This window comes from Gracilinanus agilis, chromosome 1 (genome assembly GCF_016433145.1).
Source record: "Gracilinanus agilis isolate LMUSP501 chromosome 1, AgileGrace, whole genome shotgun sequence".
Classification (NCBI taxonomy): domain Eukaryota; kingdom Metazoa; phylum Chordata; class Mammalia; order Didelphimorphia; family Didelphidae; genus Gracilinanus; species Gracilinanus agilis.
The window spans coordinates 21,020,059-21,043,575 of NC_058130.1; the positions used below are offsets into that span (position 1 = coordinate 21,020,059).

Sequence of the window (23,517 nt, forward strand, 5' to 3'; positions counted from 1 at the left end):
TGATCATAGTCTTCCTTCCTTCCTTCCTTCCTTCCTTCCTTCCTTCCTTCCTTCCTTCCTTCCTTCCTTCCTTCCTTCCTTCCTTCCTTCCTTTCATTCCTCCCTCCCCCCCTTCTCTCCTTTTCTTCCTTTTCCAAATGACGCTTGGGAAAATCTCTCTCCCCTCTTTGCTTCATTACCATTCTCTGTCTCCCATGTAAAAGAAATGTCCCCAGATCCCAGTTGTGCATCAGCTAGATTCTCCTCTTGGGATTCTCAACCATTGATTGAACCTCTCGGCTCGCTTCTGTTGAAGAGAAAGGTGCTCTGGGACCCTGGTTGTAGGCAGTCGGGTCCCGTTCTGTCATGCTGTGGGTGTTCTGCATGCAGCAAGCCCTTTGTTTAGGGAATGGAAATGAGCAGATGCTCTCCTTCCCCAGAATTGGTGATTTAAAGCCATCATTTCATTTTGTTGGGACCTTTGAGCTCTTGATGTATTGAAGGTTTTGACTCTGCTTAGGTTTCAGTTTATCTTTGAAGACTGATGTAGACCAAAAAAATGAAGGAAGAAGAGAAAAAGCATTTGATAAGCCACACTTTCTCTCCAAAGTATGTGCTGGCTTGTTGCGTGAGGGGAATGGCATAGTTTCTTGATGGGGAGGAATCCAGCTCGTTCTCCCCGTGTGTGAAGCCCCTGCCTCTAGTCCCAAGGTAGTGCGGTTGGAGTTGTGTGCATCTCTCCTACTCCATCCAGACAGTCGTCTCCACATTAGTGTTAGTCGATGGCTCGCTGGGTCCCAGCCGCTTGGGCCCTTGGTTGGTTTTGCTGGATGGAGCTTGGTCTAGAAGGGTGGTAAAAAGAATACCGGTGGGCTCCTCCACAAGGCTCCACGATCTCCGCCACTCAAGACTTTCAGAGACAATAAGGTCGATTAATCCAATTTCCAAGATGGAAGCAAAGCAAGCGTATGGGGGAACAGTAGGGTAAGCAGCAGCAGCACCAAGAGAGCCTCATCGATCCATGAGCGAGCATTTATTAATAACGACTATGTGCCATGCCCGTGCAGGAAGCTGGGAATACAGAGAGAGAAGCGTGCCAGGGCTTGCTCTCAAGGAGCTTGCATTCTGAGACTGCACACATTTCAGGCCTGGGTGCCAGCTTGCCCCTCGCACCTTGTCCTGCATGTTTCCTTGTGTGAAAGTGCCCCATTCTCCCTCCCTCACCCTAATGGCACTCATTACACACACTCTCTTCCTCTTTTCTTTTGTTTGTTTTAGAAATAGACAGTGCGGACATGTCAGCCCACGTCACCAGCCCTTCCGGCCGCATGACTGAAGCAGAGATTGTACCCATGGGGAAGAGCTCTCACTGTGTCCGATTTGTACCCCAAGAGATGGGAGTACACACAGTGAGCGTCAAATACCGAGGGCAGCATGTGACGGGAAGCCCTTTCCAATTCACTGTTGGACCTCTTGGGGAAGGGGGTGCCCAGAAAGTCCGAGCTGGGGGCCCAGGCCTTGAGAGAGGTGAAGCAGGAGTACCAGGTGAGAAATGTGTGTGAATTTGCTCTCTTTAAGCAAGAAATAGAAGGCCACACTGGCCTATGTCCAATGGAGGACCTTCCCAGGCACCCATGGGGGACTCTAGGGATGTTGACTCAAAACAGGATGGGTCCTCAGAAGTCTTATAGTCCTTCTTTGATCATTCAGAAGATGGAGGTCCTGCGAGGTTTGGTGTGTTGGCCAAGATTCCAGGCAATAAATAAATAGCATTAAATTCTTCCAAAGATGGGAACATCTGCTGAAGCTAAGCATCGTTGGTTATTTTAGTGGTGTGATGGGAAACCAGAGGGGGAGGATTCATGAATGTAAAGGCCAAATTGGGCCCTTAAAGAAGCTGAAATGGCCCTCTTCTTGGGAGAAGAGCTAAGAGAAAGTTTCTCATATGGGTGCAATTCTGTTTCGCTTTGTTGGTCAATAAGCATTTATCAAGGGCCCATGTGCCTGGCCCTGTGCTAAGTCCTGCAGATACAAAGAAAGACAAAAGACAGCCCTTGCCCTCAATTTCCCAGGCTGATGGGGGGGGCGGGGTGACATACAAACAAGCTGCCCACAAGATTATTGCCAATTTTGGAGAAAATCGCCAGTGGAAAGGCTGTCGAGCACGAAGCGGGAATTGGGAAGGGCTTGTTGTAGAAGGTGAGATTTTAGGTGGAACTTGAAGGAAATCAGGAGGGGAAGAGGGAGGAGATTTCCCAGGCTTGGGAAATATCCAATGAAAATACATCATGGCGTCAGGAGCTGGAATAGCAAGAAGGAAGGCCAGTATGAGGTTGAAGAGTACGTGATCGAAGGTGGGCTTGGGGTGTGGAAGCTATAGGAAGACTGGAAAGGTCAGGAGGGTAGGTTAGGAAGGACTTTGAAGACCAAATAAGGTTTTATATTTGAAGCAAGTGGAGATTATTTATTAGATAGGAATTGGGAATGTTAGGCCAGCTGAGTTGGAGAAGGGAGAGACTTGGAAGAGAGATCAACCAGAAGGCAATTGAAAAATAATGTAGTGGCAGCTCAGTGGATTGAGAGCCATGCCTGGAGATGGGAAGGTCATGAGTTCAAATCTGGCTTCAGAAACTTTCTACCTATGTTACCCTGGGCAAGTCACTTAATGCCAGTTGCTTAGTCCTTGTCACTCACTCTTCTGCCTTGAAACCGATACCATGGTATTGATTCTAAGATGGAAAGGAAGGGTTTAAAAAACAATAATGCTAGTGTGGGGTGATGAGACCTTACCGAGGGGAGGTGGCAGAGGAGAGAAGGGGGCAGGTACACGTGAGAGATGATAGGAAGGTAAAATCTCCAGAACTGGATAACAGATTGGATTTGGGGAATGAGGGAGCGAGGAGTCAAGGAAGACACCTAGGCTGTTCCCCCGGGTGACCGGTAGCCTAGAGGATAATGGGGAAATTTGGAAGGGCTTAGGGGAAAAGATAATGAGTTCACTTTTGGACGTATTGCGATGTCTGTTGGATCTTCAGCTTGAAATGTCTGAGAGACAGTTGGAAATGCTGATCTGGAGGCCAGGAGAGAGCTTAGAGATGGAGAAATAGATCCAAGAACCGTCCGTGTAGAGGCTCATTGAAAAGCATGAGAATTGATGAAATCCCCAGAGGAAAATAGAATAATGGGAAAAGAGAAGAGGGGCCGGGCAGAGCCCCGGGAGACACTTGGTTCCCTTCCACCTCTCAATCTGCAGCTGGTCAATTGTTTTTAGAAGCTGGAAAGAATTGTGGGTTGCCAAACACGTAATTATAACCAGTGTTCTTGTGCCCATCTCTTCCCCTGTGGGAGAGGAGAGAATTGAAGGGATTCAGGAGTCTGTAAGGAAATCACTTCTGAATTGCGAGTTTATCATGACCTAATAAGCAGAGTCCCATGCAGTGTGCTGAAAACTTCCCAGGCTTCTTACACCTTTCTCCCCCAACACATTTCTTTTTCATCCGGCGGCCTCCCGGTTTCAACCGACAAGACTCTCTGCCTCTTGGCTCTGAGCATTTTCTCCCTCCTCTGCTAGAGCTGCTGCCCTCCGTGACTCCCTTTAAGTCCCAGCTAAAATCCTCCCATTTCCAGGACGCTCTCCCCAACCCCTTTGACTTCTAGCGCCTTCCCTCCTTCATTATTTCCCCTTTATCCCGCGTGTGGCTAGCTCGTTAGACTGTGAGCCTCTTGAGGAGAGGGACTGTCTTTTGCCTCTCCTTGTGCTTAGCACGATGCGTGGGTGCCTAATCAATATTTGTTGAACGGGTCCGTTGTAGAGTTGGGAATATCAGGCAGTTCTGGCTGCCCATCTCCATTCCACGCTTTCCCTGCCTTGGCTTGGTGGAACCGTCTGGCCGGAGCAGAAAGAAAGGGGCTGGGCTGGAGGGGGGCCCCCCGGGCGTCCTTTGGGCCCTAACCAGGTGTGTCTGCCTCTTCCAGCGGAGTTTAGCATCTGGACCAGAGAAGCAGGCGCCGGGGGCCTCTCGATCGCCGTCGAAGGACCGAGCAAAGCAGAAATCACCTTCGACGACCACAAGAACGGGTCCTGCGGCGTGTCCTACATCGCCCAGGAGCCTGGTACGTGGCCACGCGAGCAGGAGACACGCCCTGGGAGAGGATGCTGCGCCCGGCTCTCCGCACTAACGGGGCTCTCTTGTCTCCTAGGCAACTACGAGGTCTCCATCAAGTTCAATGACGAGCACATTCCAGAAAGCCCCTACTTGGTTCCAGTCGTCGCCCCCTCCGACGATGCCCGCAGACTCACTGTTATGAGCCTTCAGGTGAGGCACAAGGAAACATCTGGCCGCTTGGCCACAGACTGACCGCTCAGGCCCTTGTTCTTCACACCCGTCTCTCTCCCAGACAGAGGTTGTCCGTCAGTGCCGGGCTCCCCGAGATCGGCGGCTCAGCCCTTGTTTTTAGGTCTCCTCCGGTCTTCAGGACCAGCAAGCACTGGGGCTGGAAAGCCAGGCCACAAGAAGTGGTTTCTGCTTTAGAGGCATCCGGCCAACCTGGACAATCTCGGGAATTTCCCTTGATTTTACAGTTTATAGTTGAATAGTCTGTGATCCGGAGAGCTGACATGAATTTCCTCTGGCCCCACAGCTAGCGGATCTCAGAGTCAGGACTCGAATTAGACTCCAGGGCCTCGCTGCCTCGCATGGACGCTTTGGGGGTGTTCAAAGAGCTCTCTGAGCTCCCCGCAGCCCTGTGGGCAAAGTCTGGCTCTGCCCGCGTTTTATTCATCAAGAAGCTGAGGCCCCTTTTAATTTACTTATCCACATTTTCTTCCAAGGCCCGAGAGTTTGGGGCTTGCCCAAAGTCACCCAGATTTAAGTCTCAGATCTCAGACTTGAACTCGGCTCTTTTAGGGAGCCAGTGAGAGAAAGGCTTCGTTCAGTTCTTGCTACGGACCCCCCTCTGGGGCTACAAACACAGGGAAAACCCGAGGGTCCTCCCTCTCGTGGAGCCTTTGACTCCCCACGACAAGGGGCTCCTTCCCGTGGGCCCTTCTTTGTCTAGTGTAATTCGGGGGAGAGCAAGAGCCCCCCTCGGAGGAAGCCCCCCTCGTGCCCCGGAATAAGAACAAGGTTTCTGATGTGTCGTCGTGGTGTTGATGTTTTTCTTGTGTTTCACTTAAAGACTTCTTGACAGGAATTCCTGTCTTTGCCCCCGAACGAAGCCTCCAGAGAGAGATAAGGCCCAGGAGACTGGCTCGAGCGGCTCTCCGGCCTTTATCTCCCTCTTCGGGTTTGAGGGGCCCGCAGACAGGTTCGTGGCGCCCCCCGGGCACCGCGCTGGCCAGCGGTGTGTCTCGGGGAGCTTCTCCTCGTGAGTCGGCCGCCCAGAGGGAACGATCCTAAGCCGGCCCCTTGTCCTCGCGTGCAGAGGGCCGACGGCGGGCCAGGCCCACGTCTCCGAAGGCCGTGTGCCGAGTGTGGGGGAGTTGGGAAAGGCGGTCAGAGGCACCTTTCGAGCCTTTTTCTTTTCAAGTTAAATTTTTCTAGCATTAATCTTCAATTCTTTGATGGCTCGTCACCCTCGTTGGTGTCTCCCAGGACAGAGCACAGCCCATCCGTCGTCTTTCGTGAATTCTGGCCGTGGTCTCTCCTCCCAGAACACTAAATGTCTTCCTCTGCATCCCCAGAAAAATCTACATAGGATGTGCCATCATGGCATGTAGATAACCCCGGGGCCCAAGGGGACCACCAGCCAGGAAAAAGCTTCTAGGATGGTGCTGACGGGAGACTGTGCCCACGGAGAGAGGACCAGCCATGCCCAGGGGGCAATTTATGAGCAAACAAATCAAAATCAAAATGTTTTTAAAAGGAGGCATCAGCGGACAAGACGATGGCCCTAGTATTGCGCTCTGAGTTCAGATCCCGTCTCTGCCCCTAATTATCTCTGTGTCCTTGGGGGAGTCATTTAGCCCCCTCGGGCCTCATCTTGTCTAGCTCTAAAGGGATGAGGTCCGGCTAGATGGCCTCTGAAGTGGTCTTATGGTCCAGAAAAGGAAAATGTCCCCCAAAGTAAGGCAGAGAATGGACCGCCCAAACCAGAGGAAAACTGGTGCACGATGTTCCCGAAAGGTTTCTTTAGTCCTACAATGGAAAAGCAGCCTCCCCGGCCGGGGGTTTGGGCCACATCGCTAGGATGGACCTCCGCGTGCTGTCAGGCCCTTCCCCCCTTGGGGAACGTGCCCGCACGGCAGCGGGGTGTCTCCCTCTCCCTCGGGGCAGCCTGTCGCCTATTCAGGGCTCTGGCCAGCGGCCCTTGTGGCCCGGGAGGTCCCGAGTCCCTGCTCCAGGGAGCCGCCATCCCCTCGTCCCCCGACGCAGAGCCTTGATGGCGTGCTCCCCTTCCATTTGGGGCGCTCCAGGGGGCTTAGAGAAAAGCCCCCGAAGGGAGTAACTCATCTGCTGTCTTAAATACTCAGGAATCGGGATTAAAAGTGAACCAGCCGGCATCCTTCGCCATAAGGCTGAACGGGGCCAAAGGCAAGATCGACGCCAAAGTGCACAGCCCCTCGGGGGCGGTAGAAGAGTGCCACGTCTCTGAACTGGAGCCAGGTAAGAAAAGTGGGCATCCGCAGGGGCCCCCCAAAGACCCGCTGCGTCCTCCAGGGGGAGGCGGGTGGCCTGGCCTCCGCAGCGAAGCTATCTGAAAGCTTTACCCGGCTTCGTGGGGGAGGCTAGGCGGGGGCTCACACGTAGAGAGCATTTCTGGTTTTGTTGTATCTGCCCAGAGATGCCTCCTGCCTGGCAGAGGGGGTCGCTGCCATCGGGCATTACTCTAACCCAGCAGTCGCCAGCCTGCCCTCACCCCGGGGCCGTGGCTGTAAAGCCCAGTGAATGGCACTTGGACACACCCAAGCCGGAACGTGGCTGGCTCAGGCCCTTGTCCTGGACGGGCAGGTCCGTGGGCTTGACCTTAAAGAGGTCCCTCCCAGTGGGAGGTTCCCGTCCTCCTTCCTGGGCCAATTGTTAGCTGATGCCCGGACGTGGACCAGAGCCAGCAGCACCGTCCCGCCTGGCATCCTCCAAACTCTGTCATCTCCACCCTCCGTGCGAGGATTCTGCCTTCGGATCAAACCCTGACGTCTCCTCCAGGGCTAGAGGGGCGGAAGGCTGTGCCAGGGTCGAGACTCAAGCACCGGCCGGTTCTCCTGAACTACCGAGCGTCGGCTTGGCCCAAGACAGGGCGGCTGGTCTGAGGAAGAGCGGACTTTTACTTTTTGGCACCTTTTATTTTTTCAGCCCCAGTAACTCTTGGAAATGTCCTCTGAGAGGGCGGGCAGCAAGGCGGCTCAGGGGATGGAGAGCCGGTGCTGGAGATGTTAGAGGTCCTGCCTTCAAATCTGGTCTCAAATGCTTCTTAGCTGTGTGACACGGGCAAGTCGCTTAACTCCTGCTGCCCGCCTCCTCCTGGTCTTGTGCTCTAGGACTCCCAGGAAGTGTAAGACAAGAGGCAGAGGGAGAAAAGGAAAAAAAGAAAATCTCCACCAAGGGCTAAAGAGTAAACTGTGTATAAATGGGAAGAAACTGATAGAATCAGACTTTTTTCCTCTCTTAAAACCTTTATTTTCTGTCTTAGTATCAATTCTAAGACACGAGGGGCCAGGATTAGGCAGTTGATGTTAAGTGACTTACCCAGGGTTCCACAACTGAAGTGTCTGAGGCCAGATTTGAACAGAATCATAGACTTTGTAAAGTAAATTTCAAATTCAGCTTCATGGGGCTCCCTTTGGTCAAGTGTCCAAGAGATTCGGATGATCGTAGGCTGATAGTGGACCTTAAAGAGCCTCTCCCTGAGGAGTTAGAGGACCCAAGTTCAAATCCTGCTTTCATCACTTACTAAATTGTGTGACTGGGCAAATCACTATTCACTCAGCCCCTCCTTGGACCTCAGTTTCCCCTTTTATAAAATGAAGGTGGTCCACCAAGATGATTTCTAAAGTCCCTTCCGGTTCTTAAGAGTGCCTGGCTCGCCAATTGATGAAGTGATTTGGCCAGGATCTCACAGCCAGCATGAATATGTCAGAACTGGGGCTTCCTAGCTCCGGGGCCAGCTCTGTCCACATCGCCACACTTTCCTGATCCCAAAGGTGCCTCTTCCAGGCCACTTTGAGGAGTTATAAAACCTTTCGGCCCTGGGCATTATCAGGGAGATAGCAGTGACGGGAAACCCCCTGGCTGTGAATGGCTTTCTTGGATTTGGATGCTCCAGAGGGATGTTGTAAATGATCTCTATTGTCCCACAGTCTTCAGAGCCCAGGAAGGGAGGGAGGCCTTGAAGAAGGCAAACTCCATCTTTCCTTTGGGCCGAGTTTCAGTTTTCTCCCCATATATAGTTTTACAGAAAGGGCACTGAAGGCTTCCATCTTTGTTGCCAGTCCGGAAAGTTGTGATTTTTCTCAAAGCCAGCCCGCTAGTAAAGAGGTCAAGCTGGGGTCCCAGGGAGCCCTGCCCTCTGTCCCTCCACTAAAGGAAAGGCATGTTCTTAATGAGCCAGAAGGAAGCTGTGGCCAAGTTTTCTCATCATCTTTCTTAAATCCTTGCCTTCAGCCTTAGAATCAGTGCTAAGTATCAGTTCCAAGGCAGAGGAGTGGTCAAGGCAGGCAGTGGGGGTTAAGTGACTTTCCCAAGGCCACACCACTAGGAAATATTTGAGTCCAGGCTTGAACCCAGGACCTCCCATCTCTGGCCCTGGCTCTCTGTCCAATGAGCCATCTCACTGCCCCCTAATTATCTCATTTCAAAACTCCCTCTCCCTACTCTGTGCCTTGGGAGACTGCTCTCAGCACCTCCAGGCCAGGGAGAGCCCCTCGGAGATCAAGGGGGCTTCCTGTTTTCTGTCTTTGTGCCCCAGCCCTCGGCTCTGAGCTTTACAGGACTGAGATCTGGAGGCTCTTCCCAAGAGACTGATCCCCAAGAGATCAGCTCTGGGATTCCTTTGGAAGCTTGACAAACCAACCCTAAAGTCTTTCCTTTGGCCTTCTCCATCCCCTGACCTCTGTCCTCCTCTTCCTGTGTAGACAAGTACGCCGTTCGCTTCATCCCCCACGAGAACGGCGTCCACACGATCGACGTCAAGTTCAACGGGAGCCACGCCGTTGGGAGCCCTTTTAAAGTTCGTGTTGGGGATCCGGGACAAGCTGGAAACCCAGCCCTCGTCTCCGCGTACGGAGCCGGCCTGGAAGGGGGCACCACAGGTAAGCGACTCCCCGGAGATACCCGGAGCCCCGATGGGGCGCACATGGGGCCGCACCGGCTCCTCTTTCCTCCTCGTTCCTGGCTGCTCTGCCCGGCAGCAGAGGTACATGCAGGAGCTTAAAGGATGCTAGAAATGCCTTTTTGTTGTTGTTGCTACCCTCAACGTTGAAAATCTGCAAGATCTGGTGATGGTGGAGGATGGAACGAACTTCAGCCTCGCGGCCCGGTTCCATTCTTCCTTCTGATTCTCTGTGAGGCTGATGTCCGCAGGGGCATTGCCAGGTGTCGTGGCGCTTCCCCCCTGCTGCCTGCCTCCCAGGCTTGAGAGAATCCATCGGCCTTGATACCCTCCAGGGCTTATTATTATCTGTTAAGCCCCTGCTCAGAGGCAGCCATGCTCGGCTTAATACCGCTGTGCTGAGATTGTGCGTGTGTGTGCAGGTGGCTGAGTGGCTAGAACGGTGGCTCTGGAGTCAAGAAGACCTGGGTTCCAATCTGGCATCAGACTCTTCCTAGCTGGGTGACCCTGGGCAAGTCACTTCACCCCCATTGCCTAGCCCTTACCGTTCTGCCTTGGAACCGATACATAGTGTTGACTGTAAGATGGAAGGTGAGAGTTTAAAAGACAAAACCAAACCGAAATAATGTTACAAAGGGTTGGACGTGACTGAAAATGACTGAATGTAACAACAGAATATACGTATATGGATACACACTCCTGCGGTACATAGAAACAATATAAAGAATACAAATTCAAGGAATAAAATGGTTCGTCCCCTCAAGGAGTTTCTAGTCTACCTAAAGAAGCCCTTCGAAAAGTTAGCACGTGCCTGGTGTGCCTCCGTAACGCAGTCGCTCGACGGCGCTTGGCTCTGCCCATGGGATGCTGGCCTTGGAAGGGCAGGATGGCGGCTGCTTCCCCGAAGGAGCCTCAGGTCCCCGGCCGTACAGTGGCCACTGGGGGTGGGTCCTGCTGATGCCTCGAGGTACCCACTTGGGGGAGGAGATGTTGCATCCCCCGTCCCACCCCTGCTCTGTCTGAGAGCAGCCGCCTTCTTGTCCCTGCGGTCCCCGCTGGTACGTTGGAGCTCATCCTTCCAAGCTCCCTGGCGGCCTGGCCGAGCCCCGTGGCCAGTTGTATCCCCGTCCAGAATGGCTGCTCTCTGGCCTGTGGTCGCCAAACCCTTTCGGGAGATCTGCGAGGGCAGAACGGTTTTCCTGCTCACCCTGACAGATGGTCCTTTCTAGTGGCACGAATGTCAGTGGAGAAGACCCACACACTAACGCGCTTGGGGGAGCGTCCTCGCACCAAGGATGCTGAGAGCCGCTGTGCTGTGAAGAGCTGGCCAGGTTCCCTAAGAAGCTCGTCCCGTCCCTCGCTCTAGTCACGGACCCGGAAGAGCGGAGAATCACAGCTTTAGAGCCGGAACAGAACTTTAGAAAGGCCATCGAGTCAGTCCCCTCATTTTACAGATCTGAAATTGGGGCAAACAGGCGTGAAATGACTTGCCCAGGATCACCCAGCTAGGAAGCGTCTGAGGCATGATTTGAAGTCGGGTCTCCCTGGCTCATGAGGCCTGGCTTCTACCCTTGTATTCCCTGGATGCCTGAAGAAAAGGAAAGCAGAAAAGAGTCACAAAGAGTCCGTTGGGTGTCTGGCTGTAGGAGCCCAGGGAGGGTCACGTCTCTGAGCCGTAGCTCCTGCAGGGGGGACGGGAGGCTCCTTTGGTTCTGCCTGCCTCGCTCGGGGGTCAAGGATGGCTTGGACACATGTGGAATGGCCTCTGCTCCTCTCGGAAACAGGATGGCTGCCAGGATGCCACTTCTGCCATCCCTCTGGAGTCTGTGCTCTCCCGCCCAGGGCGTTTCTCCTGGAGGAGGCAGAAGCCTTGGGAACTCTGATGTGGGAGGCTCAGCTGAGGTCCAACATGGGAGGCCGTGGCTGGTGGCCCCCTCTTGGACGTCTCTTCTTCTTTTTTCTCCCCAAAACCTCTGAGGGGAAAGTCATTTGAGATCTCTGAAGACGATGCCTGTCAGGAGCTCAGGCGCAGGCTAAGTGGCCAAGGAGGCTCCCTGGCTCGAGGGGTGGCTGGCCAAATGTGGAGCCTGAACCTTCTCTCTGGGTCCGGCCTGCCAGGTGCCCGGCCCTCTCAGCGCCACAAAGAACAGGATTCTGTCTTTCCAGAGAGCTTGGATCCGGCCTCACTGGAGTCTGACTCCCACCTTTAGCCCTGACCCCCTCGGGGCCCCTCCTGCTGGAACAAGGCCGTATTGATGGCTCCTGGAAGGCAATCCATCACATGAGAGACAGCCAGTGGAGGGCTGAACCCCAGGCACGCTCGTCTCTGCCCTCTGCTCCCCTCTTCCTGCCTCCCGCCTCTCTGAGCGCACAGCAGGATTTGGGCCCGGGCCCAGAATAACCCAGACAGGGTCTCCATGGACTCAAGGCTACTGCCTTGCTCCTGGGCCTTGGCCTGGGACTCCAGCGATGGCTTGGCGCCCAGGGATCCGGCCTGAGCCAAGCCGGGTTGTGCCACGCTGTGCCCGCCGCCTCGCCCTGGGTATTCGTCTTTCTCCTGCCTCCTTTTGGGGTCTCACATGCTCTCTCGGGGCTCAGGTTTCAGACCGAACCGTGGGGGTGGCAGAGAAGGTAGAGCGGCGTTGGCAGGGGGCTGGGGAGGAGATCTTGGATAAATCCTCCCTTGTGGAGGGCTCGCACCTTATTTATCCAACGCCTCCTCCCCCATTGCCAGGCCCTTTCCAGATGTCCATCTGGCTATCTCTCACGCGGCTCAAAGCCGATTCCTTGACCCCTGCGGGCTGCCTGCCCGCTCTGGGCCCCCCAGACCCCGGCATCAGTGTGTTACCGATGAAAAGGCGGGCGCTATCCCTTTCCCTTTCGTGGAGGTCGGGGCGACCAGGGATGCTGCAGCCTTGGGAGGTTTCGCATTCAAGCCAGGCAGGGGATCCAGCTGCAGGTTCTGGCTTTTCATGTCCTGACTCAGACACTGCCCGACTCTGGGATCCTGGACCCGTTGCCCAACTCTATGGAGCCTCAGTTTCCTTAGCTCTAAAGTGGGCCCAGTAGCAACAGCATGGCCTCTTCCATCTTGCCTCTACCTCCCTGGGTACGAGTCTCTTCATCTCTCTGGGTCTCAGTTTTCTCATCTGTAATAAAAGGCCCAAATGGGCTCTGAGGAGAGACCCTTCTAGCCCTGAGTCTAGGAGGCGAGCCACGTAAGAAGGAGCGGGCTGGCCTCGGTCCCTTCCAGTCCGCAGGCCCGATTCCTGAGGGAAGGAGTTCTGGGGGAATGAGAGTGGCTGGTCATTTCTGTCTCTAGTCTCTAGTCTAGTGTCCCGCCGGTTGCCTTGCTTGTTTGAGTCTCCCTTGTGAGGGAGATTATCCCATTTTACAGCGGGGGAGCCTGAGGACCAGAGACTATCATAAGACAGCCTGGGCTTTACCACCTGTCCGTTGTCGAAGCTACACAGAATCTCGGGTTCGAGGACTCTCTGCGGCCATCAAGTCCCCTGCCCAGCCTCTCTGACGAGACTCTCACTCCCGGGGCCTCCCGCCACTCTCGCTCCGGTTCTTCCTGACATTCAGCCTCAAGTGATTTCTTTGTAACGTCTGCTCCTTGCTGTCCTGCTCCGCCCTTGGGGGCCTCCGAGTCCAGTCCGTGGGACATTTGCTCCCGCCAGCACCCCTTCCCTGCCCGGAGGCTCCTCCGAGCCGAACGTTCCCGTCTCGTGCCATAGCCCGGAGGCTCTGCCCCATTTACTTTGGCCGCCTCTGGACGCCGTCCAGCTTATCGCTGTCCTTCCTGCAGCGTGGCGCCCAGACCCGAACCCAATCCTTCCGAGGTGGGCTGGCCGGCGCTGAGGCCGCTGGGGCCGGTCACCTCCCTCTTCCTGGACACTGAGCCTCTCTCCGCACGGCCCGAGGCCGCCTCGGCTTAGCTTTCTTGGCTGACTCGTCACTGGGGACTCAATGAGCCTTCAGTTCCCTCCGAGCATCCCCGTATCACTTTCTGGTGCGCACCTGCCTGGCCCCACCTCCCCGGGGGGGACTCGGCTCTCCTGCTCCGCCGCGTCTCTCCTTAGAACTGTTAACAGAGAAGGAAGAAGCCTTCCTCCGGCTTGGGAGCGCCGAGGCTTCCCAGGCTGGTGACGTGCGACACGGAATTCAGGCAAGACTTGGGATGGGGAGAGCAGAGGCTCCGCTCACTCAGGTCGGGGCAGTGGGAGGTGTAAGGCTGGGGGTCCAGTCTCCGTGGCGGCTCCTGAATCCTGGGCTTTTGTTCGGAGGGGAGGTGTCCCTCCTGCCTTCTCTTGCTCCCCGCCACCCCCCAAATGCACTGGAATGGAAAGGGTCTGTCCCAGGAACAAAATAACTTTGGCGCCTTCTTCCTGTCCTGTTGCTAATTCTCCGCAGCCTTGCTTGAAAACATCTGTTCTAGCCTCCCGCTTCTGCCTTAGACTTTTCCTGGAAACAGGGCCCCCCTCTGAGGGCCTCCCCCCCTCCTCACCCAGTGACCATTTGCCCTGGCAGCTGTGTCCGCTATCCCAGCCACACTGATTAGGAACTGGGACAAGACCAGCTAGAGCTGACGGGGCACGGAGCTGGGACCCCAGATGCCGGTGGAGTTGTTGAAGGCTTTTAGGAACATCTGGATCATGTCTTGGGATACTGCTGATTGCAGCTCCTTTGTTTTAGTGGCAGCCAAAAGTAATTTATTCCCTGGAGTCACGGCTATAATTAAACCCAAAACACTATTTTTGGCAGCTGCGTCTGTTTTTAAAAAGGCCCCACATTCCACCGGCAGAAACAGGTTGTGAGGGGGGAACCCTTTGCTTGTTGATTTCCTATCCCGGGTGTGGGGAACCCCTCTTGGGTGCACACTGCTTTTGGGGGCCAGCCCCGTAACTGAGGCTCAGGGGGGGCTATTCAGAAAGACACCCCTCCTATCTCCCGACATGGGCCAGGGCCAGAAAATCGGCATTCCAATCCTTTTCTGCTACTGACTATCGGCTTGACTTGACTCCCTTGACCTCAGTTTCCTCATTTGTAAAAAAAGAGAGAGGGCGATTAGACAAATGGCTCCCTCCCAGCCGTGACGCTGTGCTCCCAGAAGTCAGCCTCTTAGGATGGAGTCTGGGTGTTGGTCTGGGCTTTGGGAGCCAGCTTGATTAAACACAGGAAAATGTGTTGGGCAGATTTCTCTCTCGGTCTACAGAAAGCTTGTTTGCTTTGCTGGGGAACTGATTAAGGAGCCTCCCTGTCCATTAATTAGGCAGAATTGAGAAATGATGCGGAGGCCCTCAGCCAAAAGGCCTTCGAGCTGAGCTTTGATCTGTTGGGACGAGCGTAGGTGAAGTCTGTTCCTATCCTGAACCCTCTGGCTAGACAGTAGAGAGACTGTCTCAGAGCAGGTTCTAAATCCTGTTCTGAGGTTTTCTCCCTGTGGGTCCCTGGGCCACTCATATGTCTCCTCCCTGGGCCTCAGTCTCTTCATCTGTAAAATGAAAGGGATGAAAGATTAAGATAGAAAGGTGAATGAGACATCACCCAAGGAAGGGAACCCATGAGCTCTTGGCCTCCTAACTGAGGCACCAGAGCAGTGTGCTTAGAAGTCATGCAGACTTAGGGTCAGCAAGGGGGCTCAGTGGATTGAGCCAGGCCTAGAGACGGGAGGTCCTGAGTTCAAATATGGCCGCAGACATTTCCTAGCTGTGTGACCCTGGGCAAGTCACTTGATCCCCATTGCCTAGCCCTTACTGTTCTTCTGCCTTGGAACTAATACACATTACTGATTCTAAGACAGAAGGCCAGGTTTTTGTTGTTGTTGTTGTTTAAATAAAAAGAAGCATGGGGGCTGGAGACAAATGTCAAACATGACAATAGCATTTTTATGTTTCTGCCTCAGCATGGGTCAGCCTGAAACTTTAAGGCTGACATGGCACCCTCTATCCTCACTTCAACCCTAGAGAGCAGTTGCTATTATTATCTTCATTTTACAGTTGAGGAAATTGAGGTAGACAGATGAAGTGGCAAGCAAGCCTGTGGTCATGTACAGGTAGTTATTTGAGGCAAGATTTGAACCCAGGTCTCCTTGACTCAGAATCCAGTGCTACACTGCCCTCCTGTCCACGACAGATGTCAACCATTGACCGTTACCGTGACCCCAACTTCTTTCCTGGAACAAAAGCTAACGAGAACTTCCTTGCAGGCATCCAATCGGAGTTTTTCATCAATACCACCAGAGCCGGCCCAGGGACATTGTCTGTTACAATCGAAGGGCCATCCAAGGTCAAGATGGACTGCCAGGAGACTCCAGAAGGTTACAAAGTCATGTATACACCGATGGCTCCGGGCAGTTATCTAATTGGTGTGAAATATGGCGGGCCTAACCACATTGTTGGCAGCCCTTTCAAGGCCAAAGTGACAGGTAAAAATGGGATTCCCTGGGGTGGAACCGAGCCCAATCAATCACGGGTGTTACGATGGAAATCTGTTTTCTAGATGTGACCTTAGTCTTGGCTTTTGACAACCCAAACTATCGAGGGATCTGGGAGAGTTGAGTCCTGGGCTGGGGCCTAAACCTCTAGAAGACCTCTGTGGGTTTTAGACAGGTCAGAATGTCTCTTTTCTCTAGGTCAACGCCTCGTCAGCCCAGGCTCTGCCAATGAGACGTCTTCCATCCTGGTAGAATCAGTGACCAGGTCCTCCACCGAAACCTGCTACAGTGCCGTTCCCAAAGCTTCCTCGGATGCCAGTAAGGTGACGTCCAAGGGAGCGGGGCTTGTGAAAGCTTTTGTGGGCCAGAAGAGCACCTTCCTGGTTGACTGCAGCAAGGCGGGTAAGTGAAGCCAGGTTGGGGGGAGAGACAGAGAGGGTGGCTGCCCCAAGTTAAGCCATGTGATGCTGGGCCTGACCCTCGAAAAATGTGCTTGACTGATTGCAACAATTTTAGATTAAAAAAAATTTTTTTAATTTAAAAATTTTTTAAATTTAAAACATTTTTAAATGTTGTTTTTATTCACATTTTCTATTTCTTAACATCATCCTCAGTTATCTCAAGTATCTCTCTGTCCCAGAGAGCGAGCTGGCCATCTCATACAATAAACAGTATTTTTGTCAGCACAACTGACCAGCGCATTGACAAAGTGTAAAGATGTGTGCAATGTGTTGTCCCTGTGGACCTCCCACTTCCACAGAAGCGTAGGCTGGGGCTTCTCATAGCTCTTCATTCGAAACCCGACTGATCTTTACAATTTTGTTACATTCCCTTTTGATTTCTTGGTGAGTCATTATTCTCTCCATAGACTTTGCTTTTTCTTAGCTCCTACTCACTTCACTCTGCTTCAGTACATAGAGATCTTTCTGGGCTTTCTGTATTCGTCACACACATTGTTTCTTACAACAGGAATATTCCATTAGGTTCATGTACCACAGTCAGTTTAGCCATTCTCATATTGATGGGCACCTACTTTGTTTCTAATTCTTAGCTATCATAAAAAGTGCTGCTATTGATATTTTAGAGTATATCAGGACTTTCTTCTTATCGTTGACTTCCTTGGGATACAAGCCCAGTAAGTCCAAAAGTATGGTCCAAAGAGTATGGACATTCTAGTCACTTTATTTGCATAAAATTGCTTTCCAAGATGGTTGTGCCATTTCACAATTCCACCAATAATGTATGTGTGTGCATACATATGTATGGATGAATTGATGCATGAACTTAGGGACCTGGGACTTACCTGAGGTCATATACTGAATGAGGTCAAATGTCCCACAAAGGGGAGCATAGAACTTGGACTGTGAGGAATCTGGGTTCAAATCCCAGCTTTGCCAGGTATTATCTTTGTGAGCTTGGGCATGTCACTTCCTGTCTCCAGGCTTAATGTTTTCATCTCTCAAATGGGAGAAGAGAGAGTATTTAAGATACCTCCAGTTCCAAATTCTAGGGTCCAATGAACTGGGGACTAGAACCCAAGGGACCTCACTCCTCACCCAGTGATTAGGACTGAATAGCGAGGGCCCAAGGGAGCCATAGCTTAGGGAAGTAAGTAAATGTGAAAGTCCGTACCTTTCTATTTGTAGACTGGGCCATACCTTCTTACTTGTTCCATTTTTAAAAAGCCCTATAAAATGTTTAAGCCTTGAATTTTATAACAGCAATCTAATTAAATATACATTTATAATTATTTACACTTAAGGAATTTTCATGTGCCATAATTACATTCAAGACAGCTCAGTAGCTACACCCTTCAAGTTTCCTTTTTAACCTGTTTGCCCATTCATCAATGAATATATATAGTTTTTTAGTGTTGATATATCATTGTTTATTCAGCCCTTCCCCAGCGGTTAGCATTTAAATTTTTTCCGGGTTGTTGTCATTGCTATATTGGTGGTATGCCTCTTTGGACCCTAGGCTGCGGGGTAGGGCGCAAGGCTACTTGGGGGCCCATGGAACAACCTAAAGATACTGGGACTTTGGAGAAACCATGGGAGGGAGCTCACTGTGCAGTATGCAGCTCTGGTCTATTGATAACCCGGGACATAGTCCAATGCATTCATTAACGTCTAATTCCACCTCCTCTCTTTAATGCATGGAGAAACCAGGGAACCTCCCCCTGCCAAAATCTAGATTTTTGGCCACACTCCAAGTTCAGGGCCGATATCTTCCTCTCACTATCTATACGTATTTATTATCTTGTGAAACGTTCCTGGCTAATTCTCTTTCAATTAGTGCCCCTCGCTATTTTTTTTGTTTTTTTGTTTTTAACATGGACAATAAGAGCTTTCACAGATAGCATTAGGGAAACTCGCCCATCTGTCCAAGCACTTTATTGTTCCCTGTGACTCAGTTTAGTTGTGGGAGGAGGGTAGGAGTGCCCTTTCAATCCTGTTTCTTCCTCTAGAAATGACACAGACCCAACATCCTTGCGCTGGACACACATAAGCATTGTTTTGACCATTCTCTGCTGTGGAGGCCTCCATTGGCTATTAGGCGTTTCCAGCCATCCCGTAATCATTCCAATCGTCTCTCTTTTTTTTTTAACTTTTTAAACTTTCATCTTAGAATTAATCCTGTATATTGGTTCCAAGGGCTAGGCAGCAGGGATTAAGTGCCTTACCCTGAGTCACACAGCTAGAAGAAGTATCTAAGGCCAGATTTGAACTTAGGACCTTCTGTCTCTGGACCTGGCTTTTAATCCTCTGAGCCACATAGCTGCACTGAGCCCCCAATCATCTCATCTTGGTCCCTACTGGCTCCCCTTCACCCTTTACTGTATTGAGAAATCAAATGATCAAAATAACTTTAATGATTTTCAATCCTCCAATTGATCTGCCATCTCGTGGGGGCCGGATGCAGGTTGCAGTCTTTTGGTGCCGGGCCATTCTGTTTTTGCAATTTTATTTTTACTTTACCTTGGGGCAGTTATTTTGATTGGTTTATATCTCAAAAATCTTATACAGTCTTTTCCTTTGTGTTACGAATTTCTGGAACTTGTGCAGATTTAAACATCTCTCTTATTTCTTAGTAGAGTATTCTTAGTTTAGTTGGGGGGAGCTAATTTAGGGATGAAGAAGCATTTTTCTTGGGTTATCATGTACCAGTTCTAGAATTTGCTATTATTTATCATGTTGGATGAAAAATCCTGTGTGTTTTGTATATCTTGTGTTTCAACTTGGCTTCTTGTAGTCATTCCTCTGCCATTAGTTTTGACAACACTATATCTGGGTGAGTTGAATATGGTCTTCTCTGTAGATGTCCTGTGGATTCTGGAGTTATAAATTCTGTCCCTTGAGGATGAATCATTCTCAGATATTTTATTATGATTTCCTGAAATAAGATGGATAGGAATTCCCCTTTTGGTCACATTTTTGGTAGAGTCCAATAATTCTTGGCTTATCTTTGAGCTTCTGGTTGCTTCTTCCTTCTCTTTTGCTTTTATAAACTCATCAGATGTTCTTCTAATTACAGTCTTATTTGTGAGTCATCTTATATCTCTCCTTCCTTTCATAGCCCCTAGAAAAGAAACCAATATTTGTCTCTCCTTCCTCTCTTTGGTCACTTCCCGATCCCTTATGATCTGACTCTTAGATCCCACACTTAACTAAATATAGTCTCTCCAAGATCACCAGCCATTTCTTAAACTGCTAAATACAAAGACTAGCTCTCTTCCCTACTCTCCATTTTTCATCTTCATGGACAATCTATCTGCAACAACCAATCTTAGAATCAATACTAAGTATTGATCCCGAGGCAGAAGAGTGATAAAGGCGAGGCAATAGAGGTTAAGTGATTTTTCCAAGGTCTCTCAGCCACCCTAGCAGAAGAGTTCTTTTCGTATAGCTTATGCATGGCCACCCCTCTGGATTCCATCGGGATCTAACCTCAAGCCTTTTGTATTTCAGGTTCCAATATGTTACTGATTGGCGTCCATGGCCCCACCACACCTTGTGAAGAAGTATCTATGAAACATGTAGGAAACCAGCAATATAACGTGACTTATGTTGTCAAAGAGAAGGGGGATTATGTTTTGGCCGTCAAGTGGGGTGAGGAGCATATTCCTGGGAGCCCCTTTCATATCACAGTGCCTTAAAGTAGATCCCAATGAAATGCTTTATTTGGAACGTTGATTTTTTTATACCGAGTTTTGTGGGTCTTTTGTGGAAGTGAAATGTAGTCTCTAAATATGCATCTCATACTTAAGTATGTCCAGGAGTAAATGCTCAACTTTTTATTCTTTTAGGAGACTTTTCAAAATCTCAAAGCTTAGAAATTTTAAATGTCATTCATGCGCATCTCTGTGCACTCGATTCCAATGATACCTCTCAGTCCCATCCTTCATAAACAACCTTTAAAAGTCACGCATGCGATGACTTCACGATAGACATTCCAGGTCATGGACATGAACCAAAACTGGAACTTCTTTCAAAAAACAAACAAACAAAAAACGAGATTGGGGACCTGGAAACTACTGGTTTTCTCTTGGACTTTTCTAGAACATGTTTATGGAGGGGAAGGTGTTTCTGTGTTTTTGTTTTTGTTTTTTTTTTTAATGAATAGGAAATGGGGTTCAGACTTGGTACTCAAGGGATAGTAACCAATTTTAGGGCCCAGTGCGATGAAAAGGGTGACCCCATCCCTTAGCCAAGTTTTAACACTAACCCTTTGGGCCGGGTTCCTCTGAGAGGCCTGCCACGTTGATAGCAGACTGGACGGGCCTGGTGGCTCTTTCCCGTGTCTTCGCTACTTCCTCCTGGCATCTCCACGGTGGTGTTTACCTTTAGGCTCCACCAAGGCCTCGGGCAGCCGTCCCTTTGCCAAAGGTTACTTTTTAACCCAACCGAGAGGCTCCCTTCTTTGCACATATTTTGCTTGCGTGTCAGGATTTTTACTAGCCTTTTATCCGACTCACATCATTCACTTGGCAGCCAAGTGTGAAGGGGCCAGACACGGGCCTCGAGGCCGGTCCCTGCAGAGATGAGGGCTAAAGCAGGAACCTTCTGGGGGGGGGCAGGAAAGAAGGAGGCGGGGGAGGCATTTGGGGTGTTGTTCTTAGTCACCGGGAGTCAGTTTTCTATGAAGAACTCACCAGTCCAGCGTTCAAGGAAGGGCCCTGACGTCATCGTGTTGCTTCCTGCAGAGAACACTGGCCAGGAGCCTGCCTTGGGCTTCTTGGCCCGGGACCCCTTCTGTGAGATTTCATCCCATTCCTGTGAAAAGCTTGAGAGTATGATTCCCCCCCCCCCGCCTGTTTCCCCCTCCCATCCCCCCAATAGCAAACGCTTCACTGTGGCCCCCGATAACTTTCTGATGAGCTTCTTTCAAAGCGCCCTTCTCAGAAGAAGGATGCTCGAGCCGGACGCCCGGCCCGGATGTGTGACGTGGGTCCTGCTCCTCGGCCAGCCGGAGGGCGCCTGGGCCGCCCCGTCGCTTTCTCTGTGTACCCCACGACTTTGTACACTAGCAGACGGAGAGAAGCCGGCCCCAAGATGCAGGATTGTAAAATTGTATCTCATAACTTATTAAAATAAACTCTTTGCTCCCTAAAATCTGACGCCTCGTCAGAGAGTGTTGTCTGGGGTGGGATGGTTTGATCATTGGATGTGACACAGAGGAGTCCCTCCCTGCCTGAAAGGGCCGGGGCCGGGGGGGGGGGCAGGGGAGAGGGAAGAAGGGGAGGAGGGGAAGCCACTGACACGAGTGGTGATGGGCCGGGTCAGCTCCACACACAGAGGGCCACTTAGAGAATCACAGATCGGGGGCCATAGAACGAAGCACCGAAGGTCCCCCCAAGTCTACCGTCCAACGTCTCTCTGTCTGTCCAGCGCCAGCCGAGTCCCTGCTGTCGGGGGGCTCCCGACCTCCTGGGGACACATCACGGTCGCACACACTCGTGTCTGTCCAGAGCAAATAGGAGGCATTTTGGCGTGGGGGGAGGCCTGCCAGGGATGGGGGACAGCTGGGACAAAGGCTCGGGGAGGGGAGGGGGAGCCGGAGTCCCGTGAAGAGGGGAAAGGGAGAGCTGAGCTCTCGAGGCTGTTTCACTCGGCCCTGGGCACCCCCTGGGAGGTGGACGCTGCCCATCACTGCCCCCATCTTACGGCCGAGGAAGTGGAGACTGAGAAGGTGACGTGCCTCGTCCATCCGTTCCTAGAGCAAGACTTGAACTGCGACCTCCCCGATGCCGATGGATAGTAGCGGCTAACATTTCTGCGGCACCTCCCGTAGGCCGGGCGAGGGCCGAGAGCCCTTCTGCGTGACCCACAAACGGTTCCCCGCCTTGGGCTCTGTTTTGGTGGGAGCCCCCCTCCCCGATTTCTCCTGGGTTCTCAGGGGAGATCCGTCCCAGCCAGAGCCTCCCTCGAGCTGAAGCCGCCGCCAGAAGAAAGGTGCCCCCCAGCCCATAGCGTGAGCTCCGGACAAACCCTAAGGGGGAAGAAGGGGGGCTGGCTCGGGGGTGCCCCTTCTCAGGGTGCTTCACATTTTCCCAGCCAGCAAGAACACTCGTCCATCTTTTCTTCCCGACTCCACCAAGTTTAGAGGGAGGAGGAAAAAGTCCTGGGCTGAGTGTGGGCAGAATTCTGGGTGGTTATTCAGCCCCCCCAAGCCTGGGCCCTGGTGGAGTTTGCACTCAGGAGCCCGCTGTCCCCACTCAGAAGGGGCTCGCCCCAGGTCACAAAGGTAGCGGGTGGGATTTGAACTCGGGTCCTCTGGCCTCAAAACCAGGGTTCTTTTCACTAGGCCACACAGCCCCCCCAGTTCCAAGGAGACGGACCTTCTCCAGGACTCTGAACCTTCATTTCCAACAGCTAAAAAGTAGGGAGGCGCCGGCCCTGCTGGGCACGGGCGGTGTGGTCAGCTGCTTATCCACCATAAGGAGGGCCTGGGCCGGAGCCAGGAGGGGCACCTTGACCTCATTACCCAGGTTGCCAGGGGAGCTGGCAGATGTGGACACAAACAGTCCCGAGGCAGGAGGAAGCGGCACCTCTGAAACCCGAGCCTGGAGCCAGAGGCAAATGCCAGGCGCTTCCCTGCTCCTGCCCAGTGACTTTAGCTCCCTTTTCCTTCCAGCCCGTGTTGGCGCATCATCCCTTTGGCCTGCTGGCATTTGGTGGGCCTCGAAGGGACAAGCACCGGCCCAAGTGACCGACCAAAGGGCACCGGGCGTTCAGAATTGTTCTCCCCAGGCGGTGTCCGAGGTGCTCCTGGTGGCCCCGGAGCCTCCCCAGCTTGGGTTGGGGTTTTCTTGGTGAGGCGGGAGGTGAAAACAACCAAACCACCAGAAAATGGGCCACAGCCCTGGAGCCCCGGCTTCCTGTGCTCTGGGGGAGCAGAAACTCTCCCTGGCAACCTGCCTGTCCCTTCTCCCCCCCAGGAGATTAGGGTGCCGTCCTCCCTTTCCTCTTCTCCGAGGGTCCTCTCAGCAAGTCATTTCTCTGCAGAGGGCAAGTCGGCTATGGCCTCCCCACTTGTGGAGAACCAATTAGAACCCTGTTAGGCTCAGTCAGTGAAACAGAGCCCTTCTCTGGGGACAAAATGCTATAATCTTGACCCTGTATCTCTAAGGGTATCCCAAGCAAGTGTGGGAGGTATTTACTCCAGTTCTTTCCTTCCTTCCTTCCCTCCTTCCTTCCCTCCTTCCTTCCTTTCCTCCCTCCTTCCCTCCCTCCTTCCCTCCCTCCTTCCTTCCTTCTTTCCTTCCTTCCTTCCTTTCTTCCTTCCCTCCTTCCTTCCTTCCTTTCTTCCTTCCCTCCTTCCCTCCTTCCTTC

The 23,517-nt window shown here is 52.2% G+C and overlaps 1 protein-coding gene across 1 annotated transcript in view; it reads left to right on the plus strand.

The window, feature by feature from the left end:
* Window positions 1-21,297, plus strand: part of LOC123246871 (filamin-B-like) — a 163,277-nt gene extending 141,980 nt beyond the window's left edge. Inside the window, exons 24-31 of the mRNA XM_044675653.1 lie at window positions 1,208-1,524; window positions 3,955-4,092; window positions 4,180-4,295; window positions 6,452-6,584; window positions 9,050-9,226; window positions 15,458-15,676; window positions 15,884-16,087; window positions 19,654-21,297. Of these exons, the coding sequence (XP_044531588.1) occupies window positions 1,208-1,524; window positions 3,955-4,092; window positions 4,180-4,295; window positions 6,452-6,584; window positions 9,050-9,226; window positions 15,458-15,676; window positions 15,884-16,087; window positions 19,654-19,841 (1,492 nt within the window). The 3' untranslated portion in view covers window positions 19,842-21,297. The remainder of the gene's footprint in view (window positions 1-1,207; window positions 1,525-3,954; window positions 4,093-4,179; window positions 4,296-6,451; window positions 6,585-9,049; window positions 9,227-15,457; window positions 15,677-15,883; window positions 16,088-19,653) is intronic.
* Window positions 21,298-23,517: the final 2,220 nt, after the last annotated feature.